This window comes from Dromaius novaehollandiae, chromosome 1 (genome assembly GCF_036370855.1).
Source record: "Dromaius novaehollandiae isolate bDroNov1 chromosome 1, bDroNov1.hap1, whole genome shotgun sequence".
Classification (NCBI taxonomy): domain Eukaryota; kingdom Metazoa; phylum Chordata; class Aves; order Casuariiformes; family Dromaiidae; genus Dromaius; species Dromaius novaehollandiae.
Window position 1 is genome coordinate 149,360,926 of NC_088098.1, and position 14,981 is coordinate 149,375,906.

The 14,981-nt window shown below is 40.3% G+C and overlaps 1 protein-coding gene across 3 annotated transcripts in view; it reads right to left on the bottom strand.

Moving 5' to 3' along the window:
* Positions 1 to 14,981, bottom strand: part of TBC1D8 (TBC1 domain family member 8) — a 50,883-nt gene that overhangs the window by 9,619 nt on the left and 26,283 nt on the right. For all 3 annotated transcript variants that reach the window (XM_064502520.1, XM_064502509.1, XM_064502527.1), the window contains exons 6-11: positions 9,187 to 9,394; positions 7,799 to 7,993; positions 5,267 to 5,449; positions 4,727 to 4,877; positions 3,629 to 3,843; positions 2,664 to 2,781 (exon numbers count right to left, since the gene is read on the bottom strand). In XM_064502520.1, coding sequence (XP_064358590.1) covers positions 2,664 to 2,781; positions 3,629 to 3,843; positions 4,727 to 4,877; positions 5,267 to 5,449; positions 7,799 to 7,993; positions 9,187 to 9,394 — 1,070 coding nt within the window. The remainder of the gene's footprint in view (positions 1 to 2,663; positions 2,782 to 3,628; positions 3,844 to 4,726; positions 4,878 to 5,266; positions 5,450 to 7,798; positions 7,994 to 9,186; positions 9,395 to 14,981) is intronic.

Genomic DNA, 14,981 nt, shown 5'->3' on the forward strand with positions numbered 1-14,981 from the left:
ATTTCTGAGCAATTCAATCTCTAATATCAAGAAACCACGGTGAGATAGGAAAATGCCAGGACATCCATTTAATAAACAAGAACCCAAGACACAAACGAAATGACTTCTTCAAGACTGAAAATGGAAATCAGAGCACTGAAGCGACATCTTCACTATTTTAAGAATTACAATAGTAAGATGATAACAATCTAGCAGACAAAATGGGATAAGACGGCCTGCAGATCTATGGACAGGATGGAAAAATCACAGTAACATGAGAATAGGCTATGCATCACTCTCATCAGTAAAGGACTGAAAAGTACAACTTGTTTCTATCTGACAGCTATCTGGTTGTAATTTCCTCTATGCACTGCAGAAGAGGCAAAGCCTGAGGTAATTCCTGAAGTAGGAGATAAAAGGTCAACTTACCAACCCTGCCTGCAGGTTTTTCCCATTTGTAAGCAGTGAAATGATGAAAAGGCTTGTTGAAAGACAGAATGGTCATAGCTGGCATGACTGGAAGAGCTAATCTTAGGATAAAAGTAAAAGGGTTGGGTAGGTAGAATAGGGCTGGATTGCCAAAGTACTGAAAGCAAAAATAAAAAAAACCCTGATACTGAATGTCATAAAAAGACCAAGAGAAGATGGAGCTAAGAAGGCCTGAAAAAAACAAGGTCATTAATTCAGTAACCATCTTGACTGTACAGATTACTGACTCACGCTACAAAGGAAAAAGCATAGGGACAGGTACCAAGGCAGGGATTACTGCAGCTATGCAGAGATCAAAATCTGGACAACAGTTTTGTCAGTGTGGATAAAGAGGAAAAGTTGGGTCTTGGAAGTGTATAAGCAGGAATAAACAATACCAAATTTAGACAAGAGCTGGTTACAAGTCAAAAAGGAAGGCCAAATCAAATAAGAAGCCAAGATCATGAACTCAAGCAACAGGAACCAGAGGAGGTAGGGTGCAAAAGATCAGTAAAACTGATTTGGTCATACTAAATCTTAGGATGTATCAAAGCTGCAGAAATAACTGCTCAATCAAGCAACCATGCTGCGAGAGTACTCACCTCTTCTTTTGGATACAGAGGATGAGAAAACAGGCAGACAGTATAACTAAGACTATCTATCGGCACTCCAACAATGTAGGCTGTAGCTGTGGTGAGTAATAGGCCTGATACAATCCCAAACTTAAGTAGAATTCAGGGCAGCTATAACGGCAGGTCACATGGGACCACTAAGGTTTATGTTGGTGCAAAGAATGCTACTTATGGGCAATAAGAAAGCTACTGATGGGCAATAACCCAGCAAGCAGCAAAGTTATCAGTAAGTCAAAACAAGCCCTAGGCTGATGATCTCTAGAAATACACAAGGATGGATAAAGGCTGGGACTTTTAAAATCAAGGAAGGAAACAGGCAAATGTGAGGGTAAACCATGAAGATGGTAGTTTAAAGTCATGTCAGAACTTTGGTTCTTGTCTCCAAACAAGTCAGATATTTACAATGCCTAATCCACTAGTTGAAAACACTGATGACATTCAAAACATGACAAAACTTCTGAAGCATCCAGCTGACTCTGGAGCAAATCTGCTTTAACTTGTGCTGCCTCCCAGTTCAGTGGCAAGACAACACCTGTGCAGCAGCACAGCGTGAGGAAGTATTACAATGCCATCCTCCAAGCAAAATACTGGAAATCTTCCCAGCTTTCTCTCTCCTGCTCCCAGGCAGTCCAGGACTGACCCACATCACTTCTAGTTGTCTGAACCTCTGCTGCCAGGGGCTTCTTCCTATTCCCATCTCCTCACAAGTAACCCAGATCCCTCCCTTTGCTACGGTGGTGATGTCATGGCAGACACTGTAACTAAAGATTAAGATTAGCATTAAAGCAAGAAAAGCTATCAAACACTTCTACAACAGAGGAAGTAAAGTCACTGTAAAGAACAAATACTTCTTCTGGTATGCACACCTACAGCTACTGTGTCAAACAGTTCAGCCCCTCTCTTTCTGTGCATTAGACACACAGTTCCTGCATGCACAATTGCCAAGTATATTTTCAGACAATCTTAAAAATAGTTGCATTGCAAAGAACTGAAGACGTAATAGATGCAGTGCAAAGCACAAACTGCAGAGGGACTGGGATGATTTCTCAATGCTATATCGCACACTCAGAGGTCTAACAGGGTTTTGTATCAGTTCTTTCTACAAACTGCCGTTTTAGATGCAGGCCTCTATTACACCACCAACCAGACAATGTAGACAGATCAGAAACAGCTACCAGAGCAGATCCTTCCTAACGCTGTCTTAACAGCTGGAGTCTCCAATACTGAACACTTCTAACCAACAAAGATGAGCAAGCTCTTGTCCTATTTTTATCTAAGATTAAGGTTTAATGCAACTGGCAAAAGCACCACCTCCTCCTGACCAACAGGAAAAAAATGACAAACTATAAGAGTTGGGCACGTATACAGTTCTTGCACTTCAAATACTTCAAAACAAAAGCAACACTACCTGGAAACAACATGGCTGAGCAAACACCACAGCTATCTCTACACACTAATACACAGACCACTTCACCCTTGGATTACAGACCTCTGAAGAACCCCAAGCACTTCATCCCAATGCCATTCAGTTGCCCCTTCCCAGTGGGGTGTTTAGCAAGCAGAGTGGGAGAGATGTGAGCTCACCTATCACTCGGTGGTTGAAGTAATCCGGCAGCATTCGCTCACACACAGCAACCAGCAGCCAAAAGGCTTCTTCCTCTTTGGCATACAACAGTAACACAGAGGTCAAAATATTCATAGACTTACAAGGACAAAGAAGAAAATGTGATTAGTGACAGAAAATCCTACTGAAAAAAGCTAAATTGTAGCAATTTTTAAAGAAAGGAAAGTACCCTAACATGATGTAAACAACTAAAAAAAACCAGCAAGAGAAAGGTAATAGTGAACACATAACTGCAACCCAGGTGAGACATAAAGGCATAACAAGTTTTTCAAGTTTACATATACTGCTTTTCATAAGAGCAATAGGAAACAACCGAGAACAGCACAGTACTGGATGTGTCCAGATGCAAAGTAGGTAACTTATAGTACAAAATGTTTTGGGGTTGGTTTCCCCCTTGCTCCCTGGATTTGTATTTCAAAAGAAAATAAAGGAACTGGAACTGTTCTGCTTTTTTAATCAGAATTCAGAGCTTGACAGATGATTTTAGCTGACAAGCTGGGTGTAGTACTTCATAGTCTGTCATCAATTTTGAAGGAAAAGAGCAGAATTTCAGTTCATTAAACCTCTGCCCTAGCACTTTATGTGAATCTCATCTGCGCAGGCCAGTTTACTTTCCCGCTCTCCAAGCGCTGTGCAAGAAACTCACTTTCAAACAAACAGAAGCATTAGAAACTTCCCCCCCCACTTTAACATGTAAAAGGACTTCCAAAATGCTGAGGGAATACATGTGTTAAGTCAGAGAGTACCACTCCACATACTTGTTCTCCAGAGTAAATCACATTTAATACTTAAAATTACACAGTTTCGGTGCTAAAAAGACACTTATCGAAACCACCATTAAAAATACTTCAAATCAGTGATAAAACCGAGAAAGCAGAAAGAAAAAACAAAAAAAAGCAGCATTATCCCACGAAGGACTTTGCACCTGGCAGTATCCAATTTTGGGGTTCCTGTGTGCATATGCTGTGAGAACCCTTCTGAGCGCCGCTATCCCCGTCTCGTTCTGGAAGGCAGGGTGCTCAGGCAGTGAGCGATGCAGGTCACGTTCGATCTCTTCTGTTGCCATGCAACACTTGCCCATGGAGGCCTCCACTAAATGTATGTAGTAACCAGGGTGTGAAGCAAGATCAGTCACAGCATCTGAAGGCAGCAGTAAGAAACCAAGAGGAGATGTAAGTGGATTGGGATAGTTTAAAACCTAGTATTGTGGGAATTACTGGTCAAAAGAACGTAAGCAATGAGATTGCTTTCCCCAAAATTTATGAATTCAGTAAATCCCCAAATGAAATAAAATACCAGCAGAATACTTGCTTTGAAAATGAAACAAACATTATCAAGGCCTACACAACACAACAGGATGCATAACACCTTAATATTAACATTGAACAGAAAGCTTACTGAGGAGAAAGTATTACTGGGAGAAATGTAATCAGTGCTGTTTATACCATCCAAAGAGGAAAAACTCTACATGAAGGAATACATTTTACAAGTGTTTGAACATGTCAGACAGTGGATTAAGGACTAAACTTGAGATCATATTGTAGGAACGTTCCAGCTCTGATCTGAGTTGTTTTTTCCATCTCTAGTTTCTATTATTCCTGCCAAGGTGCAACGAGAAGCAGGAGCAGGACTGCTGACTTTAAGACGTCATTATTTTGCAATAATTTGATTTGACAACGGTTAAGCCAATATTTATGTTCAATCTAATTGTTCTTTGAAGAAGAACATTATTTTGTGAAAACAGAAGGATGATTTTAAATGTTACACAGATGCAGCAGACGTTATTTAAGCTTTCTGCCCATCATGTAATAACATTCCGAGATAAAATTCTTACAGCTCTACTTAGGTATTTACTTGCACTTATTATTTCAGCAGCTGAGCATCTGTAAGCATGGAATCAGATTACTACCATAAACTCCATCCAAGAGACGTCTTAATTCCCCTGGGGAGATTTCTTGCCCAAATGTTTTGCTGTGTTCAGAATCAGAGGACGGCTAAGGCCATCAGCTCTAGGAGGTCTCACCTGAAAAGAGCAGCCAGAGTTTGCCTCTTAAGGATTCCGGGATCCCCATAGCAACAAGCTTCCTGATCTTCTCTGTGCGAAACATACACACAGTTCTGCCGTATTCTACAAAGTGGTCATCCCACAGACTCTCTTTTATTTGCTCCCTAGACTGGAAACAAGAAGATATCTTTTAAAAGAACTAACCATGTGAGTGCGAGACCTCGTAAATTGAAACATTTTACACATTAAAAATCCTGCAAGATTTTTCCAGCACCAATGGACGTGGGAAGTCTGTTCTACGGAATAAAACTTTCTCCATTTTGCATATGCAGTTCACCACATAGGGGAGAGCAGAACTAACCACAGACAGAAATTATAAATATTTACCAGAAAGAAATAGGGGAGGAGAGAGAAGGAAAAAAACCCAATCAGAGAAGTAATTACCCCATATTCAGCATCTCCAGCCAATACACAGTTCATTCTACTAAAAAAAAAGTATGTTTGAATGTTACCACAGCTATTTTTAAGCTTCTGCAATGTCCACCAAATCTTACATACCTTTCCAAAGTCAAGGCCTGCCACTCCTGACTGATGAAAGTCTGATCTTAGTGCTTCTGCGTTGAGCAAGTAACTGCCCTCCTTTTCGCATTCACTTTTGTCCTCACTTTGTGGAGCCTCTCTTCCCAGATCCCCAGACTCACAGTCCCAGAACACACATGTTGATCCAAACACAGGAGCGTTCTGCAGTACAGAATCAAAGGGGGTAAAAACCGAGAAGCTGTTAAGAAGTATGCCTTGACCATTGTTCAGGACAAATAGCGGCCTAACTTCCTGGTTTTGCTTTTGCTGAGGCTGTTCAGACTTCATACTAGAGCTAGGGGCTTCATTAAGAATTAGCAGTGCTTCTCTTGGTCATCTGCCATCACTGCCCAAATTCAGTGAGCACTGCAGGTCGTCAGGACCCTCCCGACACTTTCTCTCACTTTCTTCTTTCTAAAGGGAAGAAGGACAGAAAGACTTGCCTCCTGGATAATTCTGACTGGAGTTCTTCAGACTGCCAAGTCTTGGGTCTTTCCAAGTTGTCTACACTGTTACATTGCTTGAATGGTCCTTGCCAGCTTTTGGCTCTTGCTAGTTAGTGCTCTCCAAGATGGATCATGAATTAGCAAGGGCCAGGGCCTGCATATAGCCACTCTGTTTGGGATGGCAGGAGTGTTAAGTACAACAGGCACAGGCCATTCCATGCCAGCTATCCTCAGAACTAAAGAACTGTCTCAGGAACATTTAATTTACTAGAATAGACCAAACTGGCCCATTACAGCATCAACTAACTGTTATTTTGGCTGAGGAGAGGAAAGAGCTATGTAATTTAAACTACTCTCTGAAGGGAAGAAAGATGAAGGGCGGCATTAACTTGAGACAGTGGATGATTTTTCAAGATTACTTTATTGGACACAGAAGACCACAGCTACTTGAGGAAAAGCTGAACTCGGGCGTAAGAAAAAAAAAAAACAAAGAAAAACAGGTAACATTTTCTACATCCTTTACTCCTCAACGTCAACAAAAAAACATAGCAAATGTCTTTAAAAGTGTAAGGGAAAAGAGACAGCAATGCTGATTCCCTGAAATGCTTGAATCTAGCCCTGAAAATGGCCGTTCATATTCAGGTACCAAGGATGCCAAGGCACATACTCTTTTCTGCTCGCTACAGATGGTTGACTGTCCTAGGGAAACCTCTGAAATATAAGCAGCTACAGTTTTTTCAGTTCAGTGAGTACCTGCTCATGTGTTACTGGTCTGTATGCTGCAAGATTACATATGTATAGATGCCTAGCTCCACATTAAACCTTTAGTGTTTCTGGATCTGCATGAAGAAGGCATCAAAGTGTTTTATACCTTTTAGGAGAAAGGCCTTAGTCCAGACTTTATCAGAATTACCTTATCATTCATTTGTACATCAGAAAAAGAGTTGTTACTTTAAAATAGAAGAAGTTACTAGTAAATTTTAAGTGCCCTTAATGTCAAGCTACCAACCAATCCTCTATTCTGGTTCAGAGTTGGGGGAAAAAAACACACATAGGATCTCAGACTAATTTAGGTCAGAGAGGACCGTCTTTTTCAATTCCTCACTTAAAGGAGGGCAACTCTGATCAGGTTGCTGGCGGCTGTGTCCAGCCAAGTTTGGAATATCTTCCAGGATGGGGATGCCACAGTCTCTTGAGGCATCCTGTTCCAGCATTTCCCTCCTTCTGTGTGAAAATTTTCTTCCTTCCATCTAATCAGAATTTCCCTCATCACCGCTGCCATTCACCTTTTAGCTTGCACCTCCAAGAAAAGTCTGGTTCAATCTTCTCTTTAACTGCCTGTTAGACAGTGGAAGACAGCACCTAGGTCCCTCCTTACCTTCCTCTTCCAGGCTCCAAGCCCCACTCCTTCAGCCTCTTCTCATAAAGCACAGGCTCCAGCCCCTGACCATCTTTTGGCCCTCTACTGGACTTAATCCGATTTGTCAATGACTTTCTTGTATAGGGTGGGTAGGGACAAAATTGGACACAGTACTCCAGATCTGCCTCACAGGTGCAGAATAAAATGGAATAACATCCCTTGACCTGCTAGTTACAGTCCTGCTGTACAGCCCAGTACGCTGTTGGCCTTCTTCATTGTAAGGGCACGCCGCTGACTCGTGCTCAACTTGCTGTCCACTGTGACGCCCACCCTCCAGGCCTTTCCCACAGAGCTGCTTTCCAGCCAGCCAGCCCCTAGCCTTCCTGTTGCAAGGGGTTGCTCTGCCCCAGGTGCCAGACTTTGCGTTTGCTTTTGCTGAACTTCACAAGATTTCTATCAGCTGCTTCCTCCAGATTGGTGAGGTCTGTGTCAAGGGCAGCCCTGTCCTCCAGCATATTCACTCCCCCCCCAGTTTGGTGTCAGCCATAAACTGGCTGAGGGTCCACTCCATTCCATCACGCAGGTCATTAACGAAGGCATCAAACAGCACTGGCCCAAAAATCAACCCCTGAAGAATGCAGGACAATGGAGGAATGGATAAACACAATGAATTTATAATTCAAAAACCCCCCAGAAGTTCAATACCTGATTCTTATTTTGCAAGTTGTTACAGTGCGATGGGTTGCTAGAGTTCACTTCTTTTAGTCTCTGGAGCAGGTTCTCCACCAAAGTATCCCGGTTCTTCAGCTCAATGAACTGAAAGGCAGTCTTGCTCCTTATACTAACAATGATGGGATTAGGAAGAAGGCTTGTGTCTTCCATCTTTTCTATGGTGATTACCTTTTCCAGAAACATTACAGAAAACACACGATTCACCACATACATAGAAACATCTTTAAATATTCTACATGTACCAAAATGTACAACAATGACATTTATTTGCACACATGCTTTAAACATGACTATTCATATTGGCTTTCCTTGGTCAGACACATCCTCCCACATGAAGGTTTAGGGTCTCTTTAAAAGCTCAAAGCAGGCACGAAGAAGTACCCCAGTTACATTTTTTAAAGAGGACTTCTTCACCCACTTTTGGGGAGTGGAATAAGGGGAGAGAAAGATAAGAAAAGAAAGCGATGATTAACATGCAATTTAGAAAAGGATCAACTTGATCAAATTCTGTGGTGCAGGTGAAAATTTACTTTCACATTTTTAAAGATTGGGAAAAAAAGTTGTTTTGTTGTTTCTGATTAAGTATATAACATTCTTCTTCTTTTCTGTTTCTGTATCAGTGGAAGATACGTTGCTACAGTTAAGATACCATTTGAATGTTACTCTGTTATTAGTTGAGGATGAAAGGAAAGCTTTAATTAAGAGATCATAACAGCCCTGTATCCACGGCAGATCAGGCAGGTGTTTGCTGACAGCCTCCTTCTTCTCCTCTACTCGCACCATCTTCCCATGCGTCCTCCCTCCATTTAAGCTGCTCTCTTATTTCATGGAAATTTGGCAGCTCTTCAATGCTTCCAGAACATCCCCTTTTCTGTCAGCCCCACAGGTTTGTAGAGCATCCACAGGTTTGCTAGAGTTTTTATATGGAGGGAGAGCATCAACACCTTAAAGCTACACCCAGATCCCCATAACAGAGAAGGATGTAACACTGTTACATTGCTAGAAGGGTGCAAGTAGTGTCTCCATCAACACCAAGTTGAACGGGTGTTTTTGTGGAGCTAGGCTGGGAGCACTATTTGAGTCTTGGAGTGATTAGAGTCTGGTTTTGCAATGCTCCATCATGCTGCAATATCTGTCAACACTCCATTTTGAGAACCACGTTGACTCACCCATATGCATTTTAGGAATTTTTGCATACTATTAAGTCCCAGAACAAGCTTTACAACAATCCTGTAGGCACAGTGCACACAAACATCCTACTCCTTTCCATCAAATGATAGTTTGAAGATAAATCAAGTGACAGTGTATGTTTATGACAGAAAAAGACAGATATGAACTTGAAATGAAACAAACAACTCTACCTCTCTAAGTGGGATGATAACATTGCAGCAGCCATTTTCTTTGCTGGCAAAACAGATATAACTGTCTGAAGTATACATCCTTCCCGCTGTGTGACAGCGACTAAATGGTGTCCACAGAGAACAGTCTACAACTTGATGTAGCTTCTCCTTCCTGGGTAATCTGAAGAAAGCCCGAAAGAATTCATTCTGCGCTCTGGCTTCAAGATCCCTTAGGAGAAAGCATTAAGAACGAATCACAAGATCCTGAAAGCCAAGATATTAAGTGCAAAGATTTTTTTACCTTTTTGATCTCACCAAGAGCAAGAAATATAGAATAAAAGCACTGTATACAATCTTCATTACTGTACTACCATCTATATGAACAGATCGATACAAAATTAACTTTCAAATACAAAAAACAAGCCATCAAAACTTTCTTGTTTAACAGATCAAAAGCAATTACTTTACTAACTAGGAGAGGGAACAACATAAATTAATTCAGATCAGTCCTTATTTTTTCATTTAGCCATACATTTTCTATAATGATTGCTGTACTGCCTTCCAGCCTCAAAAAGAGTTACAAGTTTCAGTGCCTAGGAGATAACTTTCATCTGAATGTACTTTTTTTTCCTTTCTGAGAATTGAGCAACAGAGAATATCTTTGAGTTTCTTGTTTCTGTTCCCAGTAACATCACCAGAATTCTGCAACCTGCACCCCAGGGATTTCTGTATCCAAAAGTAATACATTTGCTTGATGAGCATTACCAAAGTGATCAGTAACAGAACAGTTAATGATGGCGACATTTACATCATTACATCATTGACTTTCAGAGGCATCAGTCTCCCAGATCCATCAAACAGTTGCAAAATGCAAAGCAATTTCAGGCCACTTACATACTCAAGAGGGAATAACAGCATCAGCTACATTCAGTTTGGATTTGGCTTGCTTCCATTCACCCATCCACATAAATGAGAGAAAAGTTTTCTATAAATAAACATTTTATTTCTGAATGATGGTTATACAAGCCAGGGTTGTTAGGGGTCTTTTTTCCCTCCCCTTTAAATGAAGAATTCTGCAACAATTTATAGAGCTGTGCAATTACACTATACACACGCCATGGTTGGTATCCCACCCACAGCAGTTCCAGAAACTTTAGGGCTTAAATTCTATCATTTTCTTTACTACAAGTAAATTTTTCCAAACACAATTCACCTTAGAGGGGAGGAAGAGGTTTCTTTTGTTTTGTTTGTTTGTTTGTTTGTTTGTTTTTTAAAAAGCTTGACTTTGTTCCACTGAAAGAATTTAAAGCATGGGCTGAAGTATAGAGGGAGTGGTACCTTGTTGCTGTAAATCCCCTCTCCACTCCTTCCTCTACCCTCCCCTTCTCCTTATACTCTCTCCCTGCCCCAGCCCAGCTGTTTAAAAGTAAGAAAGTTACATAAATGAAGGCTCAACTTCAGGAAGTATGTCAAGGGGAATTTTTGGTTTTGCCTTTTTTTAAAAAAAAGTTTCAGTTCAATCTGTAAAAAACTAAAGCCAGGTGAAACAGGGAGAAAAAGAATCAAGAACAAACTGAGAAACGAGAAGGGAGGATCTAGTGTGAATAACAGAAAAGACAGAAAACACTTGACCAGAATTCTGCTGTCGTTTCCTTCTAAAGTAATTATCATCCTTAATAAGATTATCCAAGGAAAACAGACAAACAGGCTCCTGTTTTTCAAAGAACAAAGAGAAACACTCTTTGTGAGAGAAGACAAAGAGTTTGCTCCCAAGTTAAATTTCCACAGCAAAAGAAACTCTGATAAGTGCCTGCAGTGATCTGCTATTGTGACAAAGCTAGATCAGGATATGCCTCCTAGTTAACTCAGCACAAAAATATTTTCCATTTCTGCACAACACAGATGAATGTTACTGATAGCATCTACAGTTAGTCCTATGTAGAGCTGTTTTCTCCTGTTACTCTGCTGAGAAGGTAAGTTCCTGCCAGAATCTATTCAGTTCTTACAATTTCTATGCCTTTATGTTAAAAGAAGCATTATATAGAAGCATGGGATCTCTGTTAAGATAGAGATTGTCAGTAATTTAAGAGAGAACTGTTTCAAATGCTCCAAAATCTACATGCCAATTCTGAGTGCTTTGGATTTTGCTGTATCTCTTGGGGCTGCAAGCTTCAAATGCTGGGTCTTTCAAACAAGAAGTTCCCTAGCTACAGTTTTTTTTAGCTGAAGAAAAACTTTACCATATTTGAAGCTAAGTAAATCCACAAAGCAATTTTCTTTGTGGCACAGCAACTGGCCCCACTCGCCCAACATCACATACCTGGGAAAAGCGCCAACCTTAACATCCCAGAATTGCTTATCCGCAATGACTCATTAAAAGGATCATACAGGGCCACCACAGAGACCACACCTTATTCACTGCTGCCCTCAAGAAAAGTGCTGAAACAAGGGTCAACTTTCTGGAAGGCAGGATCCAGGAAAGAAAAACGGTAGCTCAAGAATGAAATACTGTCAGCACTTGTTGTTGCAGGCTCAAGTAAAAGTTTTATTAGAAAGTGGCACAAACTGGTACTATTTCCCGTTAGGTAGGCAAATTCTAGGGCTTCTAGCAATTGTTTCTCTTCATAAATATAGACAAACAGTATTAGAGCTTGTAAAAAAAAAAAAAAAAAAAAATCCTATGACTCCTCCAAAAAAACACCCGAAAAAAAAAAAGACAGGCAATTGTTTAAATGTGATACAGCAAAGATACAGCAAGTGGTCCAGGTTATCCGCTTCCACAACTTCCATTTGAGTTTCAGAATGCCTCTAACACCAAACAGAACTGCAACTTTTCCACTTACTGCCCAACCTGTTTGAAATTTTCCTCTTTGTTTTTCCTAATAGTTTGGTTTCTAAGCAAATGTAACATACTGAACTGCTACCTAAGAAAACAAGGAAAGCTGACATAAAAATATATGCTAAGGTTTAATGTTCATTATGCGTATATGCATACACCAGAAGAATAAAAACCTAAAATATGTAATTTTCTACTTTTCAGAAGAATCAGCAGGCTCTCTCCTCTGGTCTGTTTTCAATACAGGTCCTGACCTGCATGTTACTGGATTCTTGGATTATCTCCGATTCCAGCACTTGAGAGCTAATTGCAAGACTGAACTGTGGTAACTCTTTGTGCGTGACCCATAAGTTACCTTATAAGAGTTTTAAATCAAAGGAATTAAGACACAAGACTAAAAATGCCTAACAGGATCAGGAAACTTAATGTTATGTCCTCGCTGTCAAATGTTTTTTCTCCGCTTTAAACCTAACAGAAGTAGCTTGGCAAGATCTTAGTTTTGCCAAGTCACTCACTGACTACTCTCAGGCAAGGAATTAGACCACATAATGTGCAGCCACAGAAATGGGAGGGGGGAAAAAAAAAAAAAACCTCTAAACAAATTAGTCCCTAGTTGACCTCTCACTTTTGGAGACCTGTTACTACAGGATGCTGCTCTTGCTATTCAGACTCCAGAAAGTTAGAGATTTCGAAAACAATATATCCAGCGATATCCACCTTGTTTATCTGAAGAACTGCTAAATCCCTGTGGCATGGAAAGCTTTTTGTAACCAGACTAGGAAAAGTTATCAGATAACTGCCAACATGGACTTGTGTCAGGGACAAACGTAAAACCAACATAATTCTTTTATATAACAGGGGCACTGAAGTTGTAATTGGAGGAGAAAGATGTTTTAGCCTGCCTTTACAAAAGTCTTGATATTTTATCACATGAAACAGTGTTGTACCAAGCTAGTTGAAAGACAGTACCCAAAAAGTAGCCATCAAAGGCTCACTGTTAAATGGAAGGCTATATTGAAAGGACCTCCAAGGGGGTCTGCCCTGGATCCAGTATTTTCATTAGCAAGCTGGATGATGGAACAGAGACTGTCATTATTAAATTTGTACATCGCATGAAGCTGGTAGAGGCTAATGAGCGAAAGAACAGGATCAGTATTCAGTCCAATATTCGTAAACTGAAGGAATGACGTGGAAAAAAAAACAGTAGAAACATTTTTAGATGTACATAGTAAACTACAAATACAACACGGAAACCTACTCCAGAGATTCTCCAAAAGAGACCTAGGGGTTACAACAGTTCACAAACTGAAGGCGAGTTAACAACAACATGCTATTACAAAAAAGAGGATCACAGTACTGGGATGTACAAGGAAACACCCAGCTTCCAAGACGTAGCAATGCAGTCCTGGAGCTAACACACACGCAGCTGTGATGCTTCGGTTCTGGCCAGCGCTGGTGAGCCTGCAGCTTGAGCTCTGCATCCGGCTACCACCTTTCTGCAAAGGTACGGAATAAATGAAGCTTGTTCAGAGAAGAGCAGCCAGAAGGATCAGAGGGGTAAAAACAGGAGCAGTAAGAAAAACCTGTGCAAACTAGGGCAGTGCAGTTTAAAGAAGAAGAGATAAAGGAGATATGTATCAATCTCCAAAAATACAAATGGTTGCTGTAAATAAAGAGAAAATCTGTTCTGTTTAATACTACTGGATAGGAAAAGCAGCAACAGACTTAAAAAGCAGCAAGAAAGATTTAAGTTAGACTTTAGGAAAGACTTTTTAATGGTAAGAGTGAAGTATTGGTACAGATTCTGACATTTCCATTGCTGAAATCCTTAAAAACAAGTTAGGCAAACATCTGTCAATAATGACACACAGAGATAACTCAAACTCTGCCTCTTGCCAAGGGGATGGAATAAAATGAGGTCCTTTCTAGTCATATCTCCTTATTGCTTAAGTTCTGTGGCATTCTCAGATTCTCTTTCAAAAGGAACTGTGTGGACTGAAGTGACATTTATGATACAAGATATTTCAAATAGTTTCTATTCAGCTTAGATCAGTGTTAAAAACATTCTTTGCTTTTACAGGAAGCAAAGCCATCCTTACTGGCAATTCACAGTTGTACATGAAGAAAAGATTCCAAACAGGTTGGACCTTAGAGAAATGCATCACACGTTTGAGACTTTATTGACACTGAAGCTTTTAAACCACGTGTTCAGCTCAGGCCATTTCCTTAACACATTTGAGGAATGCAGTTGACATTCTTGTATCCCAAGAGAGATGGAAATAAAAAGTAAAAGAAACCTGTAACAGAGATCTTACTGCCTTATTAGAAAAGGAGAATAGTTACCCCATGGTCCTGTGAGACTGTATCTCACACAACTGTGTCAAGCTATCTTGACACAGTTCTGCAAGGAACAGCATTTGTAATTATCAAACACCTCAGCCTCACTTTGTTTTTTAAGGCAATTAAATGGTTGTTAATCCCTTTGTAATCCACTGTTCCAAGTCCTATCCTTCCATTCAGGAGCATGGAAACTTGCATTTTATGTCATGGCCAGAGTCAAACAAGACAACTCATGAGTCTTTTCTCTCCACTCTTCAGCTGGATGACCCCCACCAAGAGCCTCAGAAACAGTGGCAAAGATTTCTATTTTTCAGAGTGCAGTATATATGGACCATAATGATACTAAAAATGCATTTTTTAAATAAAGATATTGAGATGAGCCTCTTGCAAAAGAAACACCAACAAACAAAAGCAGTCTACAGAACCTTCCTTAATTTGACTCAGTTGGAATAATTTTAACAACGTGTGGCTTACTGCTTTCATTTTGATAGATGACATTGCAGTATTTGCTCCCAAACCAAGCACGAGAATTAATAAAGATAATGTATTAGAGGGAAAAACGTCAAGTGAAAAATAGTTGTTCTTGTAGTATTACAATGCCTTTAGAAAAAAGCAACACACAACAACTTCACACACAAAA